This window comes from Camelus ferus, chromosome 6 (assembly GCF_009834535.1).
Source record: "Camelus ferus isolate YT-003-E chromosome 6, BCGSAC_Cfer_1.0, whole genome shotgun sequence".
Lineage (NCBI taxonomy): Eukaryota > Metazoa > Chordata > Mammalia > Artiodactyla > Camelidae > Camelus > Camelus ferus.
Genome location: NC_045701.1, coordinates 11625724 through 11651039, shown reverse-complemented (window position 1 = coordinate 11651039; position 25316 = coordinate 11625724). Strand labels below are relative to the sequence as shown.

Sequence of the window (25316 nt, the reverse complement as noted above, 5' to 3'; positions counted from 1 at the left end):
AGTCAGTTTACAATGTTTTGTCAGTTTCCAGTGTAGAGCACAACTTTTCAGTTATACATGAACATACATATATTCATTGTCGCATTCTTTTTTACCGTGAGCTACCACAAGATTTTGTATACATCTCCCTGTGCTATACGGTATAGGTACCACGTTCTTTGTTAGCTCAAGCTTGTTAATTTTTGACAGATGCAACTGGTTGCTTATCCAAAAAACATTCTCCCCTTGCTGTTAGAACTATTGGTTTTTTGTTTTTTTTTTTTTTTTTTTGCACATTAGATGAAAATATTTTCAGAAAAGATGAGTCTAGCCCCAAAGGATGAATCATGTTTGGTCTAAACTAATCAAAGGAAAATCAGCTGAGGGCTTCTGAAAGATCTTCCTCCTTAATAAAAAGAGAACAACCTGAGCCTCCTTTCCTGCTTGCTTTTGGATGTTGTTCTGTGAGAAAATGATATATGGAGCAGTAGTAGCCATTTTGCAACTATGAGAGGAATGCCAAGAGAATCACAGAGATGTCTTTTGTAAACCTTACCATTCAAGTAAGTTTGTTCTTAACATTGCTACAGTGGTGCCTCTACTTCAGGGATCATGGAGCTGCTGAGTTTGTAGAACTCCTCTCCAATTAATTTTCTATTAACAAGGCTGAAGTCCTAGTTTGTAAAAATCAAAGTAGAGACATGTTCACATTTTCTTAAGGAAACTCAGGACTCACCATTATGCATAAACTTCACAGGAAAAAAAAAAAGTTGTATATAGCAAGACCTGCCCAAAAATACCAGTTTGCTCCTCAGTATAAAATTAAATTCCTGATAAACTGTAGGCTATAGCCCTGCTTAATGTTTCCTGGGACATCTACCCAAAGCCAAAATTATCACACTTACTTGTCTTGAAAGTCAAGCATTTAAAAAACAGTTATTTTTCTCTTTAAAAACTAGCTTTATTTAAAAGAATCTGAAGCATAACACTGATAGGAAACAAACTTACAATACATATTTTTCAAGAAAGCCTGCCATACATAATTTCTACTAGTAGTAGGTCTATAGACTGATGAATAACATTCTTTATACAATGCACAAATGACAGCATGATCCCTGAAAAGAATAGCCAACAATAACATGACTGTTTTGATAGAACCTCTACTTGTCTCACTACTTATCTAGAGTAAAAAACTAAAATGTGGGAGATAACTTAAACTCCCCAATTTTAAAATCTAGTATGGTGTTTAAGAAAGAAGGAAAAAGGACATGAAGGAAGAAATTATAAGAGTTAAATATTTTAAAAAGAACAATGAGAACTGGCTTACTACTACTTATTATAATTATTGAAAAGTAATTCAGAATTGAGAATTTTTTGGTTTAACATTTGGAAGCTCTTAGACAGTCAAACTATAATATATCTACTATATTCAATCAGTCACCAAGCCAATTTTATTTCTCCAAAAACAGTAACCTGCACATTGACCACATAAAGAAAATGAACAATTTGGGGGAAACCTAGTTATTTCCTACTTTATTCAAATTTTTTCACAAAGCAGTACATGAATCATTTAAACCTTCATGATTCAAATAGAAACAGACCCAGTTCTAAAACACTGTATCTGAAAATACCAGAAAAAAAATCTCTAACATGTAAAACTAAATTTTTAATACAAACAAGAAGCCCATGAAAACATTGGGCATTCAAGTAAAATATAATGGGATTATGACACAGTATGGTATCTGGCATTTTTAAAAATATTGAGAACTGAATCAGATTTATTGCTATTTCAATTCTACCAATAGCTGACAATCAAATGTACAAAATACACCACAACAACCATGCCAAAAATGATGCTGTATGGAGACACATTAGCATAACAGCAGTAGACATTTATCTTGTAATATACATCACTGATATCATAAAACCTGGTTAATTCAGGATAGTCTAACTTGGTAAAAGTCTAAAAATTTGAGTATTTTAAAAAGATATGCAGTTTAAGCACTCACAATCATTCTTTTTTTTTTTTTCCTGTTAGCCATGTAATTTCAAATATACAACTTTGAAGTATTATCTATTACAATTCTTTTGGGTACTTGGTTTAATGACAAAAGAATGCTTTTAAACTAGCATTTTGAAATAAATGCCCCTAAAAAGCTGAAAATTTTTTCAAGGTTAAACATTTTTTCTTTAAAATCTTGATTATGACTTTTATTAACAAATGTTTTCATCAGATAGTACAAAGTAACCACCATTCAAGTCCATGTATCAATGGTTACAAATTCTAAGTAAATTAGAGGAGTTTTACGGTATTTTAGTAGTTTCTTAATAAATAAAGATTAACATTACTACTTATTTTGGTTCTGGTGGAGTGAGTATCTTTTTGGGTTGGAAGATATCAGAATAAGTTTGAACTCTAGCAGATAATTTTAATGGTATTGGCTAAAAAATCCTTATCTGCACTGTCAATTAAGAGAATAATTCCTTAGTAAATGATAACTGTAAGAGAAACATCACATTTTTAAGAAGTATTTATTGTATTATGAGTGATATGAATTGCTAACACCAAATTTTACCCCTCTCTCCCAATTCAAAGACATCAGGCCTTCTACTAATCCATAAATATTGATGTCTCACATACTTCATAGAGTAGCTTAAACATACCAGCATAAGAAATTATTAGTATTACATAGTAATTTCCTTTGCCATAGGAATAAATGTTGGACAAAGTCTGGAAACATTTTATGTTCCAATTTGAATTACAGTAATTTTGCCACAGACCACAGCACTAGTGCATGTGTTAACTTCAGACATGCTCTAAGAACAAAACAAAAATTTACTGCAAAAATACATGTCACCAATGTGGAACACACTCAGATTTGTATAAAAGTACTGAACTAATATCCCAAAAAGAGGTATATGTAAGCAGTACATAAGGAAGAAATAGTTTTAATATGAAACAGTCATTTAAGTCACATACATCATGATAAGAAGCAGGACTTTCTTTTATAAAAGATATTTTGACTAACAAGCAACATCATCTACAGGACAAGGAAAGTACAGGTATTTAGAAGATTTTAATATAATTACAAGTAATGCATTTTGACAAAATATGACAAAGATGAAGCTTATGCATTGGGTTTCATGGAAAGTTTTCTTCCCTTCATTTGCCCTACACATCTTGTCTTGGGAGATACTGCCATCCCTAGCCTCTTTACTCCAGGGGTGCTTCTAAACTTCCATCACTGAGCTGGAAAAACACACAGATGTGACTTCTATACTGCTTTATCAGCTATATGAAATAGAGGAAAAGGGGAAGTTACTAAAACTTGGAAACCTCTGAGTTCAGAAGTAGAGGAAAAGCAACTGTGAAAAGTCTCAACAATCTAAAGGAAACTGGAAAGTAGTCTCAAGAACGTATCAGTCAATTTGATCAGTAAATACTGCTTCCCATGGTGCCTGAAAAGTGGTCATACTGTCTGAAATCTTAGGTACTAAAGATTCATTCTAAATAAAGTCTTTTAAAAAAAAAGAAACTTAATCCCACTTTCTTCACTGTCTTTGTTCAAATCTTGCTGGAAAACACTTTTCCCTTGAAATCTAGCCAACCACAGCCAACAGAAATGGGAATTCTGATTAGAAGAACAGTATGAAATTTTGAAGTACAGAGCATCCAGGAAGCAAAAAGGCAAGTTGGTTTTATGTAGCATTCCATTGGAAAGTTTAGGATGGTAAGAGGGTAAGTGGGAAACACTCACACCAAAGAACTTAACCTTCCTGAATTAAATCAGAAAAAAGGGAAAGACCTCTGCTTCTTTCTCCTTCCTACACTAAGTGTTTCCTTAAAGAAAACTGAGCACTCAGCATGATACTATTGGCTAACTACATGATGGTTGAAATAAGGCTTTATGAGCTTCCTTAAGAATCCAATCATCTTGTACAGAGTTCTAAACCATTATTTACAAATGAACTTTGGAAATCTGGATGCTTTTAATTAAATTTTTAATTAAAAAAATCTTAAATAGCACAAATGTTCATGCCTATGAAACTTCTATACACTGCAAAAAAGAAATTCAAAAACTCTCAAGCTCCCTTTAAAAGTCGTTGCTTATATATATTATACAATTACTATAGTACGTTGGACAGTAAGTACTACCACTCAGTTTGTTCAAGACAAACAAATATGAAAGAATGTTAGAAGACTCCTGATACTTGTTTTACCTGGATTATATAGTCAGGAGATTTCATGGTGACCTGCTAATGTTTTTTTTTTTCCTACCACTAGGCAGAGTTAGGAGTCTTAAAAACACACACACACATAAATCGGATTTCTTTATATTGTGTTCATCTATGAAGAGTAACCACTAGTACAAGAAAATCTTCAGTTTTATGTACATAACCTTCTAATTTGGGTAACAAGGATCATAATCGCAGTACTCTAAAATATTTCACACAAAAGGAAAACACGGATCACAAGTCTAATTCTAAGCACTCTATCGAAGAACAATTTATTTTTCTTTTACAAGCTAATCTGTTTTAGTATTAGTGAGTCCAGTAGCATCTTGAAGCAAGTGGACCAGGAATTCTCTAGTGAAATGAACAAAAGCAAGGTCTGAGAAAGGAACTGATGCTTAAAAATTGTCTATCAGTAACCCAGCCTTGATGGGAGAGCCTAGCTATTGATAGTTAGCCATGTTGAACTTTGGCAAAACTTAAGAATGCAGGAGAAACCCCAAGATTTCCTGCTCAGTTCTTTGTTGATATGTGTGCATGTGAGAGTAGGCCTTTCAGTGAAGGAAAAGGATTACACCCCCCAAAAAAGGTGTAATGCTGCTGGAAGATTATTCCACCTGTGTGTATTTCTTTCCCTCACTGAATATTTTTAAATGTTTAGGGCAGCTTGTCATTTGTCTTAAGAAAGCCATACCAATTTGTATAATAGCTTTCTCTGAGTCAAATTAGGCAAATATCTGGCCATTCTTATAGCTCATCATTTTCCCTACCAAAAAGCATCCAGATAACTTTTGACTAAGTGTCATGTAGAGACAAATACAGAACTAGTAAGAAAATTAATTCAAATACATGAAAACATTCATCAGCTATGACTGTAGTCTGCCTATTGTCAGAATCAACCATGGGTTTTTCTTTTGAATATTTACAGCTTCTTCCTTAAGTAAAGTGCTCTGAAGACCTAAATACATGAATAAAAAAATCACTTGTTTCTAGGTTTTTAAAAGCAACGACTTGGAAATGGAAAATGAACAAATCACATTATAAGCCAAGTATTTTTAGACTAACTTGGGACAGGTTATTTCATTTTCACAACTAACTATTAAAACTGTAAGCAGTAGAGGGCTTAAGAAACTGCACACTCATCTTTAGCAGTGAGCACAACTCAAGTCCTACCACGTGAAGTGTTAACTCCTGAGGACACTGGAAGGTTCTACTCAGTCTCTAACCAACTGTATTCGGTCATAAAACATCAAGATCTGATGCTAGGACTGGGCATATAGCAGTCAGTGCACCATTTCTTACAAATCAGCACTCACAAGATTTCAAAAACAACATAACTAGGTCCTTAAACATTTAGACAATTATGTTAATCAAAGCTACAATGTTAAGCAAAATGTGATCTTCGAGTATGCTGCTGAACACATCAAATGTCAAGAATTATCCAAAACTACTGCATTTTAACCTGTTTCAGCTGGTAAAGTTTTCACACAAAGGAGTACCTAGTATTAGAATTTGTATCATTTCATTTCCTAAAACTATAAAGACACATAGTTTATAACTGTATTTAAAATATTTTGTACTCATCTCTAACTAGTCACAGGCAAATGGAGAAAATCTTATATTATCTTGTACCATATGAAATTGCTGTTTTGTAGGTCAAAATTAAAACAATGCATTTTAAAAAGTAAGTTTTATTCAATCAAAATACACATAATGAGCATTAATACTTTTCTTCTAATAGGATATTAAATATTTCATTCTTAGAAAATTCATCATTTGTTAGGCTCTGTAAATTGTTCAAACTCTCTAATTCCTATTTCTCAGCTGGAGAATATGTTGTTTCTTAGAAAAATCTCCAAATGATGAAAAAGATGGCAATTCACTAGACAAAGTTCTGGTGACTACGATAGACACAAAATTTAATAGCTCAATTCAGTGAACTTTGCTTTAGTGGCTTGTGACATGTGAAGTCAAGTGCTGTCATGTCAAAGTGTTGGGTTCATGTTTATTAACCAAAGGACATTTAATCAAACTTTTCCTGCATAACTTAAATTTCTTGGCAATATTGCTGCCGCTGTCATTTCACCAAGGTTTAAATGGTAGTAATTATCCCTTTTGCAGATCACCATATGGTCTTCAGAACTTTTTCGGTTACAATGATAATGATGATTCAAGTTTGGGAGCTTCATCAATATCCAATCATTTATATAAATTATTATCAACTGTTATAGAGTATCTTTTTTTTGGTTACAGATTATGATCCACTCCAAAAATGGGTTTCTGCTATTTTGACTCTTAATTCGAGCACCTCCGACTGTCTCCATTCTTGATCATCTCTCAAGAGAATACTCGCAAGTCCATATTTTACACTTTCCCCAGTCACAGCAGAAACTCTTTGTCAATTGCAAGGCCTCGAATTGTTGTGAGTTAGTGCTCACCTTGGCTCTTCATTGATTTTTGCTTAAAATGGATTTTGAATTCCCCTGAGGCTCATTTTTGAATTCAGATCCCCAGAACAAGATTTTTTTCAAACCACCACTGAGTGGTTCTTTTGCCAGCAGAGCTCTCTAAGACCAAAGTGATGTTTCTACCTATCTTATTTGCATATGTCCCAGTTTGAAATGATATTAAGAAAAGTATTCACAATTCTTCTAAGGATACTGTATTATTTATTTCTCTGGAAAACAGTAACAAAACAACTCCATAATCAAAGAAAACTGAAAACTGAAGAGCAAAATACTTTTATATTTCTAAATAGCACAACTAAAAACATACTTTATGACAACTCTACTAATTATAGTCAATTTTCAACTGATCTAACATTAGCAATTTAATATGGTACAGTCCACAAGTTAATCAACAAATACCTATTGAATATCTATTATATGTTAACATCTGTCTCATATCTGTACAGATATCCTGGAAAGACTGACTTGAAAATATGAAAGTCACTAACTTCAAGGACCCTAGTATGGGAGGAATTTGGTGCCATATTCTATTATTTTTTAAAACATCCATTAAAACGTATGCTTTCGTCCATGTTTCAGCTACCTATATTCTTTCTGAAAATATGTTAAATGGATCCTTAAATTTTTTTTTGAAATAAATGTTTAACTTGATATTGCCAAAGTTCAGCACTGAAACACAGTTGACCGTTGAACAACACAGCTGTTAGGGGTGCCAACCCCCCAATGGTCAAAAATCTGCCCACAGTTTTACAGTCAGCCCACTGAATCCATGATTCCCCATCCTCAGGTTTAACTAACCATGGATCACATAGTACTATAGTACATGTTTACTGAAAATAATTCACAGATCAGTGGACCCATGTAGTTCAAACCTGTGTTGTTCAAGGGTCAACTGTTAAACTTTTCAAAGATTCTAACTTTTAGAAGTCAAAACTTGCCTACATTTGCTATATATTATTTTGAAGCTTCAAGAGGCTTTTTTGTTTATTATTAACAACAACTAACATTTATTTGTATAGTATTTTCTAATGCACCCTCATATACATTATTCTTATTTAAGATAGCAAACAAGGACAACACAAAGTTTGCACTAGCAATGAAGTGGGATATTAATAAAAACAAAAAGGTAAATAATCTTTTTGTGTGTGCATTGGAAAAAAATGTGAAACACTAAAATCCTGTGTCACTGAACCTCCGTAACACACAGGGGGAAAAAAACCACTGTAGTTAATGCCCGTGATTAAGCATCACTGCCCACTGCAGGTGGACCAAAAGTCTCTCTAGTGCGCATTAACTGAACATCTTTGTCAGCCATACAGGTATCACAGCCCCATACCGCTGATGCTTCTGCTGTTAGGAGGCCATAAGCTGTTTCAGTCATTCCAGTGCAGATCCGATGAAACCACTTCTGACAAGAGGCTTCACACAGGATAGCATCCTGATCATCATTCACTTCATTTGTACAAATTCCACAAGGATACACTGGGTCAGAGGAAGAATGGCCATGACGGCTTGGGTGGAGAGAGGATTTATTGCTTTTCTCAGTGGTGCATGTATCTGCAGCACCTCTAGGTTGTCGTGGCTTATTCTGTGTCCCATTTGCATGGCTGTTGTTTGTAGCTTCAGTGCTACTTGAGCGGCTGTTCTCTTGATTTACTACATTGTTTCGATTAACATTTTTTAATTCAATATTACTCTGATTCACTGTGTCATCCATATTTAAGTGAGGTGGATGAGCAGAGGAATTTTGATTAGTGTTTTTGGTTGCTCCTTGACTAAAGTCTTGTTTTGGGGGTGGTGCTTTTGCTTGACCAAAAGTGTTTGGGGGAGGAATAAAGGAATGATTAGATTCTAATGGAGAACTAAAATTTGAATTATTTCCAGGGACAAAGTTAGACACCAAGTCAGGGTTAGATACTTGGCTTGCATTCTGTGGAGGAATCTGATTGAAGTTTTCAGCAGGATTTTGTCTAAAATGTTGATTAGGCATGTTAACATTCTGACCTAGTGCATTATTATAAGATGGATTTCCAAAACTTGAATTATCGTGTGGCCCAAAGTTAAAAGCATGAGGTCGATTAAAACCCATGCCCAAAGGATTCTGAGGAAATGGGTGTGGCTGATTCCTGAGTGAGTAAGGACCACAGTATGGGGAAGACATTCTTGGAGGAACGTGTGGTGGCATTCTGAATGTGCTATAGCCTCCAAAGCCAGGGTACCCAGGGCCAAGATACGGATTTGAAGAAGGTAGTGGTTTATAGGAAATAGTATTATAATTGTCATCAAATGGATTAGCAGCTACTAGATGGTCAGAGTTTGGATTCGGTGGCGGAGCATACTCAGACAACGGAGGAAAAGAAGGCCCCTGAAATGAGAACGTAAAGTAAAATACATGTTTTTGATCAAATAAGCCATTAAAATGGTTCTGTTAACACTTAGGAGCCTAGCTTTAGTTAAATTTCTCTTGAAGTGTTACAAAAATTTAATTCACTTGACCTTTCAACTCCAAGTAGTATTTATATTTAATTATATATAATGATAAATATAGATTTCTTTCACTTAGGAAAAGAAATAAGGTATGCTCTTTTGAGTTCAAATCGATCATTACAAACTCTAAAAATATTCAACCCTCAAAAGAAGCTTCATTATAATAATTTTTCATTTAATAAGCTTACCTATAACTCTAGAATCATTCACTTAAAATTTTAACTAAAAATACCTTTTACACCTCCAAACAGCCATAAAATTAAATAACAATAAACAGAATCTAATTCTTTTTCCCTAGCTTAACGTTGGGAGTAGCTATTAGGGTATTCCCAAAATACTAAGCTCTAGGCCTAAGAATGGAAAAATAAACGGCCAGTTTTAGTCACACTGCAAGTTTAACACATGAAACTTAAATAAAGTAATCTGTACACACTTCATACCTATTTTCAGTCTTTATAATAAAAAGAGTGCTTCAAATTTATAGAGGATAAAACCAAGAAAGTCCGTATTTGTAACTGTTTATTACAACCACAGGTTACAGACAAAAGATGCCTCCACCACGACTATTTCATGATACGTACATCCTACTGATTTATTGCAATAGCTGAACATTACTCCAGGTTAAATTTGTATCCATATATTTTTAAATCTTTTAGTAAAACTACAGGCATCAATTCCTTTTAAATTAGATTTAAGAATAAGCATTTTAATTCATCTGCCTATACTTTCTTCTCACAATATTCACCCTAGGCCTACGTCAAATAATAGCCACTAGTTGCAGACTTAAAAACAAAAAACAATCACTGCAGAATTCACTACTAGGTTCTGAATGAGGACAGGAAACAAAACCCATGACCTAAGTTAAATTCACCTAACAGCCTAAACATATCAGTGAAGAAAAACTGTTATTAAAGAAAATACCAATTTACCTGTGTGTTTGTCTTGCGTTTTTTCTTATCTGGGCTTCCTAGTTGTACACCTGGTCCTCCTAACCCATCCAGTCCACTATCACCACCTAAAAATAAATAAATAAATCCAGATAATATTTCTACTTGTAAGGGAAATTTTGTAGCTCTCATAGCAATATCTATTATAGCTACCCATTCATATGTTTTCTATTTTTTTTAACTAGGTAAAAGCAATACTAAGCTTTTATTATCTTTGTTCTTCAAAAAAATCTTCCCCATAATCTCAGCCAGAAACAGTAATTCACCTCTACTCCCATAGCATTTTTTATTATTCTTCCAGTGATTAAGCCTCCATCCCACTCCCAAACCTTCAGTCATCCGGTTCCCCGTCCCTGAGGCAACCACTGTTGGTAGCTTCTGGTCTATCTGTCCAAAGATAATCTAGATAAATCCCAGTATAATATCTTTTCGGAGTACACAAACGATGGCACGCATACCCTGCACAATGGTCTGTACCTTGCTTTCCTACTTGGAAATCACTCCATGTCATTGTGTATAGTACGAATGAGTAGTTATCTCATAGTATGACTGTACCATGATTCATTAAGTAGTCCCTTCCCTACTGATGGATATTTCGGTGGTTTACAAACCTTTGCTATTCTGCAATGAAAATCTACATATAAATGTCCTTACATTCATGTACAAGTCATTCCTAGAACTGGAATTATGGCATCATAGCTATGTGCCTTTTACTTCTTCAAGGGATATTGTCAAAATACAACAATGTATGTGAGTATGATTTTCTCAATAGTGTATGATCAGGCAAAAGCAAAAAGCTTGACTGTGAATCTAAGAAGTTTTAAAAATTTTGTCAGTGTAATTTTTTCCATTTAAAAAACAAAATTTTTATTACAGAGAATTCTGAACAATGAAGAGAAATCAGCATGCTGGCCATAGTCCCATACACAACAAAATGCAAAGTAGATTTCTGTAAGAGCTATTTAGGAGAAGTTTAAATATTATGGAGGTGAAAAACTATGACAAACAATAATAAAATTTTAGTGAGGATTCTGGAAGTTAAATTAATATTTAAACATCAAAAGCTTTCATATATACCAACTACAACCAGTTAAAAGATAAAGTGTAACAAAAGCTTTCACTTACAGAAACAAAACTAAACTAAAATAGCTAGCAATAAATTTAAGAAATGCACAAGATCAGAATGAATAAAAACTTTTTAAAAGCCTTACTGAAGGATGAAGAGGAAGACTTCTAACAGGTGGAAAGGTATTCCCTGTTCTGGCTAGCCATCTAGAACAAAATAACATTGTTTTTATTTACCCTGCTTATTAACCAGACAGCCCTGTTGTGCCCTCCTCAGAGACATCAGCACTGGGTGTCTGAGTCTCAGGCCCACAGGGTCCATCCTCTAACCCCATAGACATTAAGATAACCTAAGCAGCACCCCCATCTTAGAGACCTGAGTGTAAACTCTAAAGGATCCCTCCTGTGTATTTATATATTTCAATAATTCCTCTTTCCAGTGTCCCACAGCCTCAAGAATGGTAGCTGTTTCCCCCAGTTTATACCTCTGTAAAAACTTTAGTTTATTATTTTGCCGGTTTAATATCTGTTAACAGTACTTTATATTGAATTCTGTTAAAAATAACTGTTATGGTTTCTGTGTCCTGACTAGACCCTGACTGATAGATATCTCAATCCCACCAGCCAGAAACTATCATTACTACTCCGTTAACATCATTCCAGACTTCCAGCTTACCTACCTACTTTTCCTTCTGCATATAAAGAGGGATACTAATACCTTTATAAAAATGGGATTCTATTTTTAAAATAAAAGCAATAAATTTTAACTTTATTAGAATTTAATGAAGGAAAATGGACTAAGTTAAACGGAAGACTATAGTAAATGTTTCTTTACCAAAAGAGAAATTTTTGAAAGAATTCTCTAAGACTAAGAAAAAACACCAAGAAAAATACGAAGTCGGAGAAGGTATGGTTTTTCTTTCTTCAATCCTATGTAGACTGACTTCCTGTTTTGAAAGTTGAGGATAATATGGTATCACATCTCATTCTACTTTTTTCCTCCCTAAATTTAGCAGGGTATTTTCTAATCTCTAGATTCAATTCTTTGCTTCAGGTAAACTTTCTTTTTTCATATCTTTGAATACTTTTTCTGTTCTATTTGTTGAGTGCTGTTTCAGGGGTATTATCATTATGCTAGGGAAATTTTTAGCTCCATATCCATTAGTTAATCCTCTGACTACTCTGTCTTTTTCATCTGCACTTCATCTGTTTATTTAAAGCTTTTCTATTATGTAACTTAATTGTTACCTTTATTCTGCTTCTTATTTCTAATTTATGCATTTGTTCTACATATATGTTTAGTCCTCAATTTGTTTCCTTAGGTCTGCAATTTACCCTTCATCTCATTGTGTGTTATTATCATCTTGCCTTTGAGTTCTTGTTTTATTTTATGAAGTACATGTGGATTATTTCCTTCCGTCTCGTAGGTTATGGGTTCTTCATCGTCTGTATGCTGTTTCTTTTCTTTGTGTTTGTTAGCGCACTAGTTTGCTATAGTGTGTCTGCATAGTTATCATGCTTTTATTTTTATCTTGTAACTTTGCCCAGACATTTTAAGCTCTGATTTAACATGGGCGACTTTGACTCCCTCTTATTCATATCTAAGACTGTTTGTTTGGCATAAGTGATATGCTCCATCTATTTAGATAACCATATGATGTTTTTCCTTTACATTGTTTTAATGTTGAACCCAGCCTGATTAGCTTGGAATAAATCCAATTTACTAATTTTTATATGAGTGTTATATTTATATGGACATGGATTTTTTACATGGATATACAAATATTCTCTTTATAATGCTTGCCTATGTCAGTAAGATTAGCCTGTTGCATTTCCTTGAAACATCCATGCTCTTAATTCTGAAGTTTTGTTAAATGCACATCAACCTAGCTGAGGGGTGCAGTAACCCACTCACATGGGAGGGATTCCCTCATATCCTCTGATTCAGTTGATATCCCTGAAGCCTTCTTTTCTGTCAGAGTCTTTAAAAGAAAAACAAAAATTTCCTCTGTGCACTCATTTTTTTCTTATTCAAAGGAGTGAGAAGATAAGACTACTCATTTAATTAATTGGCTTTTCTCCAGACTTGGGGTTATTAGTGAGAATTCTCCAAACTTCATACATCGTCAACAGCTTCCAAGGGGCAGAGAAGGTTTTAGAAGCCTAAGCCAGTGATTCGCATTTCACTCTCTTCTAGATTTATGTTATTGGGCTGTGCTACTTCTCATTTGGTGCTGCTGCTGAACATTTTTGCTACTTTTGAAAAACGTTTTGGTTAATTTGACTTGAAATTTAAAAAGAGACTCTGTAAAGTAGCTTTGTTCTACCATCTTATCTTGAAAGTTTATATCTAACTTTATCTATGTTCTTTCACTTAATCTTCATAAACAAACCTGAGGTAGGAAAATCATCCCCATTTTAAAAAAAGAAAGAAAGAAATGGAATTATAAAGGGGTCATAACCCTGGTCAGACAAAAGCAGCTATGAGAGGGGAGGTTATAGCTCAGGGGTAAAGTGCCTGCTTAGCAGGCACAAAGTCCTGGATTCAATCCCCAGTACCTCCATTAAACAAACAAACAAACAAACCAACCTAATTATATCCCACTCTCCCCCCAAAAAACAGATTTGTTTTAATATAGCCACACTAGTGGGCATGAAATGGTATCTCCTTGTGCTTAATTTGCATTTCCAAAATTACTAATCATATTAACCATCTTTTCATGTATTTATTGACCATTTATATATCTTCTTTGAAGAAATGCCTATTCAAATGCCTATTTTTTCAGTTAAACTGTTTGTCTTTTTTGTTAAGTTTTAAGAATTCTTTATACTTAGTATATACTTTACCCTTAGTATATATTAGAATCTTATCAGATACATGATTTGCAAATATGTCCTTTAACACACATAAGTTTTTAATTCTGATGAAGTCCAACTTACCTATGTTTGCTCTGTTGCTTGATAAAACTAGGTTTATCTACTTCTAAGATACTATTTTGCCTCCCTAAAATCTTATGCATATACTGTCTTCCTCAGTGGCCCACAAAAGGCAAAAATGGAAACTTCTGGTTCAAACTAAAGGAACTCTTATCTTAGTATTATGTATAAAAAATAATCACTATGTTGTACACTTGAAACTAATATAATATTGTAAATCAACTATACTTCAATTAAAAAAACCACAAATAGAGAAAGATATACACATTTCATTAAATTAAAATATAGTTGTGATCATTAAATTTTTTTAAATAAAAAAATAATAAAGGAAATCCTATCTTTTAATTCTAATTTGATGTGGTAATCCCATCTGAGTAAACTGTAAGTAAAGAACTTATAGAAAGATCCAGTCAACCCCTTAAGGTCATTTGTTCAAAACTGGATGGTTCAGGAATGACTAAATCTATCATTAATTTATAACTATTCAGTAGCCTATATAAAATGAACTGATGAGTTCATATTAACAATTTGTATGCAGTTTTCTACAACAGTATATGCTAACATACTGAATACAGAGAAGTCTTGTTCTTGAATCTGAACACCTAGAAATTCTGATGAGTCTCATACGGAAAAGAATTAGCAATGGTCTCGAAGTCAAATAATAAAGTGGTCACATAAATAAACAAAGGGGCCAAATATCAAAGTCCTGTCTTTCCTAACATCTGTTATGGCTATTTCATTACAACAAAAACATAAATTAAAAAAGGTAATTCTTAAAAATAAAACTATTAACAAACAAGCTTCTAATCTAGAATATATAAATTACCATTCACAGCACTGTTAAAACTACTGGATAACTATAATTTTACAATTAAAATTCTGTAATTTTAATGTACAGATGGACAAAATGTACTCATAATGGTTAGTATTGACCATCTCTGTTTACCTTCTAAAACTTTTAATAATAATTGCTTATACTTACTGTAAGGCAAAACTCTGACATTTGAAATCATTTGTATTTGGAATACAAAATAAATTCATTATTTCCAAGTAATCTGTGAGAAAAACCATGTAAAATTCTTTTTTGAAAATTGAATTTTATGGTATTAATTTTTTACTTAAGAGTCTAATATTTCCCTCCATAAAACAAATCCTGAAGTTCTCACTGGTCTCTGTTGCCCCCCTATTGTTCATCTAAAGGGTTAACTACATAACACTTCCAGTGGCTTTGACTCCTGACCTTACCTAGGTCCTTCCTGCTTCTACCTGCAATACTGGTGGTTCTGTCATCTCCATGATGTAATAAGTAATGTTAGATCAGATTCATGGTCAGCAGGGCTAATTAGAATATACGCTACCAAGAATTTCTGTAACTCTTACTCTTTAAAAAAAAAGTACAAGGTCAGAATCCTGGGGAGGGGAAAGTAGTGGTTAAAGAGCTAGTTATTTAAGTTACCCTAATTAATTTCGGTACCAAAGTTTCTCTTTATCTGCTCTACATATCTGCTGCTGCCAACTCTACAAGTAGACCACGACAATTCATCCAGATATTGAGAGTGGTGGGGCACAGAACCAAGAAAAAGGGGACTTCTACAGCTTACTGTAAGAATGGCCACTCTAATCCTTTTGTTAATATTTCAATGTCTTCACCTCATCTCTTCACTCCTACCTGCCCAGTGCCCTCTGCATGCATAAGGGGAACAGAAGTGGGAAAGGGTGATGTCAACAATAGAAAAAGAAACCTCTCCCATCTTAAGAAAGCTATGGAATTTCATCTGTCTGTCTATATATTATCACCCCTCATTATGCAAATCAATCTCAATTCAGCAAAATAATACCTCTCCTTTCACCCTTTAACCTTTATCCAGAGCTGGAAGCTGAAGTTGTTTCTCTCCTTAAAGGCTTACAAGAGAGTCCAACCTAGTAAATGAAGCAATTTTTTCCCATCTAAAGAGTCTACAAATTAATGATTTTTTGATATGAAATCCATTTATAAGTATAAAGTTATTTTTTCTATTTGTAGGTACTTTTTATGTTGTAAAGAGTGGATTATTTACTTGAGGCCTTTTATGTATTTTTTTGTTTTTAGATCTAGTTACAACTCCTTTATTCTTCCTATTAAAGACTCAATCTAAAAAAAAAAAAAGACTCAATCTATTTTGGCTCCAAGTCCTTAAAAGGGAGGAGAGCATTACTCAGTACACTAGATAGCAGTGTGCCTTTTATATATTTAAAATTTTCCTTTTTAAAACTCATTTTATTCACAATAATGGTTTGGTTTATGATAGTAACTGTTCTCGTAAGTAATGTCACTGTATTATTTTAATATAAAAATAGTTTATAATTAATATTTTCCTTTAAACAGACTTGCTTCATCATTATTCCAAGTAAGTGTGTATTCTCATATGTGTAAGTACTGGTATAAGTATGTATTCTAGGCTGATTAAATGACACAAACCAGGTTTTCCCCCAAAATTCCTATGTTGAAATCCTAACCCCTCAATGTGATAGTACTAGGAAGTCGGGCCTTCAATAGATGATTAGGTCATGAGGGAATTAGTGCCCTTATAAAACAGACCTGGGAGTGCTCCCTCTCCCCTTCCACATGTTAGGACAGAGTAAGGAGACTGCTATCTATGAACCACAAAACAGGTCTTCATCAGACACCAAATCTGCTAGCACCTTGATCTTGGACTTTCTAGCCTCCAGAATTCTAATAAATAAAATATCCATTGTTTAAAAGCCACCCAGTCTATGGTGTTCTGTTACAGCAGCCCAAGCAGACTAAGACAGTGCCTAACACACTGCCTGGCACACAGTGAGCACTCAAATATTAGTTCTCATTTTGCTTTCCTTTAGATTAGACTATACCATTAGCACACTTCATTTCAGTTTCTATAGTACTTAACATCCCATCAAAACATCTAATAGCCAGCAGTGTCAACACAATCAGTGGACCTTCAAATATTAGTTTTTCACAATAGCACAGAAGTCTGGGATATAATGTCAGTTTATTCCATTGTTTACTATAGATGTGAGTATCTTAGCTAACAGCTGTGTCTTCACCTGAAACACATACTTCTGAAATACTGGTCTCTACCTTGGGATGGAAATATTGTGAATTAATATGTGAATAGAGTATTGTATGAATTCCATCAAGCATCTGGCAAAATGGCCTTATGAGATTGAAAAGAAAGAACCATTATTTCCTTTGAGAATTGAGGCAGAAAGTGTCCACTATGTGATGCCCCAAATCTGGATCAATTTGGGCATGACATAAATATCAAATTCAGAAAGCCCTCAACGTCAGTGATTTAAGGTTTCAAATGTTTGTGGTTCCTGTGCCAGGTGTTCTCTCCAAACTAATGATCTTTGCATTACTGAGGTGCATGAGCTTTAAGGCTGTTCACAAAGTAAAGCTAGGAGGGCAGGTGGATAGTGTCCATGTGTGAAGCTGACTCTATACAATAATACTTCTAATAATAAACTTATTTTATTAGCAAAGTCAGTCAAATTTTTAAACAGACTACTTCAGAAATCATGGAGAACAAAGCTGCAGATATGCACAAAAATCATGTGGTAAACAGCTTACACTTGTCTTTTTCAGCTAAACTGTGAGATCTGAGCAGTTTCTGCTTTTACAGTTTTTTTTTGTTGCTGTTCATTATATTCTTCCTAGAGTGAAGGAACCTTCATTTTTGTTCACTTCATATTCACACTCAACTGAAACAAGAAAGAATATGTTGTAGGCCATTTGATTGATTAATTGATTAAATATACCTGAAAGTGAATGTTGATCAGATTACTTATTTTCTTTTAGAATGTATATTTTAGAGCTTCTATTTCTGAATTTAAAGGTAAAACATGCAGATAACTTACAATGTACCAGACACCATTTTAAGTGCAACCGTTCCAATCAACCATTCCAATCCTTCAAGCCATGCTATGAAATAAGTCCTGTTATTATTCTCATTTTGCAGCTGAGGAAACTGATGGAGGAGAGGTTAAGTAACTTGCTAAAAAACACACAGCTAGTAAACAGTAGAGCTGGGATAAGAACCCTGGCAGCCAAGCTGCAGAGTCAAAATGCTGCACTGTTTCTCAATATTGCTATTAGCATGTCTACAGAGACTGGGAATAGGAAAGGAGACTCCTGACCATCCCTTATGGCGAACCCTGAAAGTAAAGATGACTTAGACCTCTTCAGTTGCCTGGAATAAGAGTGCTGGAAGAGAGAATTGTATAATCTTCCCAAGAGGTAACTCCTCCACAACTCTGGGGAAAGTAAACTAAATTACCTGAAGTTACTGAAACCTTTCTGTTAACATTCATCAAATTAGATTTTAGAAACATCTGCTGAGCTTCCATAAGCACAGAAATAAAAGCAATGATTCCTCCCAGTAAGGATTCCATAAATTTAGAGGAAATAATTTTTTCTTTCTTTTTTTGGAAACCCTTAAATTTAATGTGATAAATACGATGACAGATGAGCACTGGATGTCGAGGGAATATGAGGAACTCCCATCTAATCTTGACTGAGGGAGGAGCATCAGCAAAGACAAGCTGAGAGGTTTCAACAGAGCTGATGCTTTGAGAATGAGTATCTTAACAAAGCTGGGGAAAAAAGAAGTTGTATCCAGCAGAAGGAACAGAATGTGCAAAGAAAAATTTAAAGGCAAGAGAGATCATGACAACATCTAGAGATGAAATGTGAGTATTTCAGAACTGGAGCACGAGAGACAAGGGCGAGCACTTCATGGAATATGAAGGATAGAAGACTAAGTGGTAGGCCTGTGCCAAGTGAAAATACAAGAAGGTTGGACTGGGTTAATAGAAAAAGGTTGCATTTTTATCCTAAATGCAATGGGGAACCACCAAAGAATTTTACAAGGAAGAGTAATATGACTAAGTTGTGTCTGGGGAGCACTATGGCAATAGAACATAGTAGCCAAGATTTAGAGCCCTAGAATTTAAGATCTAGCTTTGCCACTTACTAGCTGGGTAAACTTGAATATGTTACTTAACCACATATTAACCTCTCTGAGCATCAATTCCTCAACTGTAAACCTAGAATGATAATAACATCTAACTTAGAGGGTTATTGAGAGAATTAAGCAAGATGATCCATTTAAACTACTTAGCAAACTGCTTGGTATCTACTCAAAAGATGGTAGTTATTTATCACCAGCAGTAAGTAGCATTGTGGGAAATGGGTTAAGAAAGACAAAAAAGGGGGGTCATGGAAACCATGGCTGTGGAAAGGCTAAGGAGATGATGGGTTCAAAAACTAAAGCGGGAGGGTATAGATAGGTATGTGCTTAGCATACACAAGGTCTGGGTTCAATCCCCAGTATCTCCATTAAAAAACAAAACAAAACAAAAAAACAAGACCGAGAATCCAGGATAATCTTGGACTTCAGAACAATGTTGAGTAAATGGGGGATGGGTTTGGGTCACTAGATAAACGATGTTCATCAAGTTAGGGGATATGGGAGACTAAGCATGCTGAACGTCTCACAGATACACACCTTTCATCCAACTTGTTAAAAACAAAATCCATTTATCTCCCCCTCATAAATTTACTCTTCTTTTTACCTACCTGTGACACCACTGTCTTATGTTTTTCTCCTCCACCTCTCTGGCTACTCCTTCACATCAAGTTTTTCAGAGTCCTCATGTCTCTTTTTATTTCCTAAATGTGAGTGTTCCCAAAGTTGTTTTTCTCAATGCTTTTCTCTTCTCACGTTTCACTCTCTTGGGTGAGCTCATCTACTCCCAGGGCATCAATTAGTATTCACATGTTTACAGATAACTTCCAGATCTCTATTTCTGGCTCAGACCACCTGCCTCAGTTCCAAGCCATGTATATCCGCTGCATACCCTGGAACATCCCAGGGGGATATTTATTCAGTGTGTCGAAAACCAAATTCACTTTCCTGACAATCTGCCTAGCCTTACATGTGCTAATTAAAAAACAACACAAAACAACAACAACAAAAAAAACCCAATCCTTTCCTTTAGACTTATTCTCACTGGCTCTTCTCAATTCTGTGACTATGTAAATTATGCTTCCTCTTCAATCTTAATCCAGATCTTCCATACACTCCTCTGATCAAGACAGTCTGTATTTCTTAGTAAAGTCTACTTTTAGTACTTTTGCGACATTTGTTATTATTCCACTCTAAAATACATCCTTACCTCTCCAATGTCATTTCTAACTCTGGTTAAAAGCATTTCACCTGAGGGTGCACAGTCTTTTAAAAGCAGATAGGTCTTTAATCACTTTTGCCTCATGAATAGTGAAACCTCTGTTTCTACTCAAGAATTATCACTTGTTCATAGTCCAGATGGAATTATCTTAATACTATAGAGTGTTCAGCGTATTTCTGATACAACTCATAAAGTTTGCTGTCATAATTTCTTCAGGCAAAATTAGTAACAAATCAGACAATTGTGTGGCATTTATGCAAAAAAAAAAAGCATTTCATCTGAAATGAATGCTTCAACTTCCTTCATCTTTAAATTCCTGTTTTTCTGCCTTAATTTTCTCTTTTTTCTCTAAGAGTACTTCCTCTTTTGCATCCTTGGTGCTACTCCCCTTCTCTCATATGCAGAAACCTAACTTAGGAGAACAGGAGCCTCATCTGTCTCATGCCTGGCTTCCGGAACAGTGAATGCCTAGCACATAGTAGATATTTAAAAACATGTACTGAATGCTTTATTAATGAGTTAGCCTCTCTTTCTGTTGCCTTTTCAGTTTCTCCCCCTCTCCCACTATATCAGGTTCTTCTGTAAGTCTACAAATAAGTCTTTTTTTTCAAGGGAGAAAAAATAAAGAGAACCTATATAAACTTCCTCTTGATTCTGTCTTTCCAAGTTATTGACTATGTCTTTCTTTCTACCACCAAGCTTCATTTAAATCACATCTTCACCACTTAATATTCACAGCTTTGAAATGTGGTTTTCTTCCAAAAGTGCCTTCTCAAAATCATCATTGACTTCCCAGACCTTTTTCTCATCCCTCACCCTCCTTGCTGCTCTTTCTGCATCATTTCAAACAAAGGAACTCTCACTGCTTCTAGGACTCTCCTCTAGGAGACCTTCCTTGATTCCCTTAAAGATAGGTTATATGCTCCTTTATTTCCTGTAGATGATCATAGTTCTTATCATGCTGTTTGTAACTGATTACTTATTTGTCAGTATCCTAGACTAGACTAAAAGTTCTTGAAGACAGGTGTTATGTCGTCTTAATCAATGTATTTCCACTGTCTGGCACTACGACTGCCCAACAAATGCTTATTGAATAAACGAATGGGTATGGTCATCAGATCAATACCTAAGAGTTCTAAGAAAACTGGATACTGGGAGTGTTGGTTAGAATAAGGATGACAGGTAACATTCTAAGGGAAAAGGGCAAATAAATCAAAAGTAGTGTGAGGGGCTATGACAATTCAAAAGCAGCATAAAGATACGAATGAGTTTCTTCGTGTAGTGCCTCATTTATTCATTTGGTATTTACTGTGGGCAAGGCAATTAGGGAAGAAATAAAAAGATAATCAAGATGCTGAACCTATCTATCCTCATGGATCTGGCTTATGTCCAAAGGTTGAGGGTCTGGGGTTGTAACTGATAAGAAACAGGAGCAAGATACTTTGCCACTAAATAGCAATTCTGAATCTAATATTAAAATATCAGGACAAGTTTGGAAAACCACAAATCAGCCTCCTGTGGTCCACTCACCTTTGCAATCTAGGTCTACCAGGAGAGGTTCTCAAACGTCAAGGGAGATAAGGAACCCCTGGGGATCTTGTCAAAGATGTAGAGAAATCTCTCAGAACTCCTGATTCTTTGGGTCCAGGAACCTACATTTCTAATACGCAACCCAGAGAAGTATGATGCTCTTGGTCTACAGAGTATACTACTGTAAAGCCCTTAGTCAATCATGTTGTCATAAGTTTGCTGTATCTGAGTTACACCTTTATTTTCTAATAATTCATTTAAATTGAAAAAAATATTGATCTCTCTCTACACAGATACACACATATAATGTATACCTATCTATCTATATATCTTAGTCTTATCCTAAGCAAGAGGTTGGATGACTTTCATTTTTTATAATATTCATGAAATAAATGCATAACAATTAAAGTCTGTCTATATACATCAGTGGATGAGAAAGTTTGAGATGTTCAAGAGTTTATGCTCTGCAAACATCACATCCTGCCTGCAGTCTGATGATACAAATTGCAACTAAAAGCTCCAGGGCGGTGAAGTTCAGCAGAACTGTGCTTCAGAAGAGCTTATGTAGATATTCTGGTACCTTTTATGGATTATAAAATAATTTTTAAATGTTTTAAAAATTAATGCTCTAATTAGTACAAAATGACTTATTATAAAAACCCCTCTTGGGGTGGGGTATAGTTCAAGTGGTAAGGCACATGCTTAGCATTCATGAGGTCCTGGGTTCAATCTCCAGTACATCTTCTAAGAATAAATACATACATAAACTAATTACCTCCCCCACCAAAAAAAACAAAAAAACAAAAAAAACCCTCTTCCTATTCTAAAAAGTGCTTTGCCTTTTAAAAAAAGTTTTTTTTTTTACTTTTTATTTTGAAATAAATGTATTTACATTTTTATCGTAATACTTTTTATTTAGACAATTTGACTCTATACGCTCCTTTCATCTGGAAGTGCTTTGTCTTTTATTCTGGTACTTAACTCAGAATATTCTTGAGTTGACACCTGAGCCAACTCCCAACAGGTAAGGCAGCAAACTTAAAAGCAGCAGTTGCAACAAAATGAAGATGGGTCTGTGCTCTTGACACACAAAAAAATAGCTATCTATTCTATTTAAAATTACATATGATTAAGACTGATAATTGAGTTCAAAGGTATAATCTTGATAACACTTTCTTTTCCTTCAACTCCAAAGTAATTTATAATAATAGGCAAAATAGCACAGCAAACTCATCAAAGTCTATCTCAGAAACATCTATTCCTCAAAGCCTTTGGCAACTTAAAACCACACACAGAAAGCAAGCTGAAATAGAAAACTTTCACAAAATGAAAGACTGTGCTGGTATTAAGGCTGTAAAAACAATATTCTGTTCTAAATTATGTTTTTGCTTAAATGGCTAAGAAAATCAATATCTACTGAAATACTCAAGTGATGTTATTTGGATACCACATTGTCACTGCATCACAAGCCAGTTCTGTAGGTTTAATTTCTACTCACAAGGTACGAAAACACAGACGAATGTCTGTGGTCCTTGATCTCTACATCACTTAAGTCAACTGGGAATTTACCTTACTACTTACTTATAAAGCACTTTATCCCGTTTAGATGAAAGGATTATTACAATGCCCTCCTAACTAGCCTCTTGACTTCAGCCCTTGTTCTCTACAGTCTACTCTGCACACAATAGTCAGTTACAAATGTAAGTCAGTTCAGTCACTCTTGTGCACAAAACCATCCAGACCCTATCTCCGAGTGAAAGCCACAATCCTTTAAATGGCTCACAAGGCCCCCAACACACAATCACCCTACCCTTCAGTTCAGCTCACACTACTCTCCCTTTGCTCACTCCACGTCAGTTACAGTAGCTTCTTTGCAGTTGCTTGAACACACTAAGCAAATTCCTGACTCAGGGCCTTTGCACTTGCTGTTCCGTTGACCAAGTCTGCTGTTCCCACACATACCCTCATGGCTTTGCTCCCGTTGGGTCTTTGCTCAAATATCATCATTCAGGTGAGCCCTCTTGCATATATATAATCACTACCTCCACACTTCCACACGTTTTCCCTGCTTTGATTTTCTCCAAAGCGTTTACCATTTGACATTCTATACCTTTCATTTGCTTGTTTACCATTTATTTACCCAACGAGAGTGTGCACTCCTGCAGAGCGAAGAAGGTCTTTTTGCTTTGTTCACTATGGTATCCCAGTGCCAAGAACAGTGCCTAGCACACAGTAGTTGTTCAATAAATATTTGCTTAATGAACAAACAGTACGACTTCAACTTTGGGACTTTCAGCCTTAACCCTACTAAAAGCTGGAAACAAGAGCTGGAGGATATTCCCCAAATTTCCAGACGGCACTCGGTGTCTGTGAACTTAACGTGCATTCTTTTGTCTGGTACATCGTTCCCTCTGATTTTTCTTAGACAGTCTGGCAGCAGGAATATTCCTAACTAGTGTGCGAGGAAAAAGCAAACCGATCGTGTATAAAACAGATCTGGGGCGATTTGATTCTTATCCATAAACCAATAGAGAAAAGCCTTTTGAATGAATAGTTTCTCCTCCTAAGCCTAAGGAAAATAAGCTGTCTGTTGCCTTTTGAGGGTGGGAAGGGGGGCTGGGAGAGACGCGAAGGCCCCCTTGCACCTTCTTCGAGAGCGTCAACTCCGGCGCGGTCCAACTTACTTTCCGGGGGGGTGGGCATCGTCCGTGGTCTCTGCCAGGGGGTGTTTCTTTCTCACCCTCTGGGCTGCCTATTGTGCCTGTCTGGCGAATGGGGTGAGGTGGGCGAGGAGCGGGCTATGAAGGGATGCGGAGTGAGGCTTCAAGTGCCTCCTAACACAAAGTCGGGGCGGCGAGGGCTCGGCGCGGAGGTCTCCGGGGCGGGCGGGCGCCGGGGCCGCGCGCCTCCGACCGCAGCCCGGGCCCCGGGGCGCAGGCGGGACGCGGGCGGCGCGGAGTTAGGCCCGGACAGAGCCCAGTGGCCTCCCAGCGGCCGGGCACGCGGCCCCCGCGCGCCCTGCTCACCCCGCTCCCCGCCATCCGGCGCCCTTCTCGGTTACCTCGAACTCTCTTCAGCGAAATGGGATCCTTCTCCTGTTCTGCTGACATTACAGACCGCAAAGCATGACTCCCCCCCAGGCCGCGGGAATTCGGTCTCTTTGATGCGGCGGCGGCGGCTCCTCCTCCTCCTCGCGGGGCCGCTGCGGCTGCGAGGCGAGCCTCCGAGCCGAGGCGCGGCCGAGGGCGGCGGGGCCGCGGGCCGACTTTGCAAAGTTTGGGAGGAGGACGAGGCCCCGGGGCGGCCGGGCGGCGTGCGGGCACCGGCTGGGCTCAGCGGCCGCGGCGGGAGCGCGGCCTGGGAGCGGCCCCCCACCCGGGGCCGGCGTGTGCGGAGGACGAGTGCGCCGCCGCTGCCGCCGCCTCCCACTCCTTCTTCTTCGCCGCCGCCGCCGCCGCCT

The 25316-nt window shown here is 36.2% G+C and overlaps 1 protein-coding gene across 1 annotated transcript; it reads right to left on the bottom strand.

The window, feature by feature from the left end:
• Positions 1-918: 918 nt before the first annotated feature.
• PYGO1 (pygopus family PHD finger 1) lies at positions 919-25048 on the bottom strand. The gene is made up of 3 exons (XM_032481130.1): positions 24918-25048; positions 10097-10182; positions 919-9045 (listed from the first exon to the last, which is right to left on the bottom strand). The coding sequence occupies exons 1-3, from the start codon at positions 24964-24966 to the stop codon at positions 7921-7923; spliced, it is 1260 nt and encodes a 419-aa protein (XP_032337021.1). The 5' UTR covers positions 24967-25048; the 3' UTR covers positions 919-7920.
• Between the last annotated feature and the right edge of the window lie 268 nt (positions 25049-25316).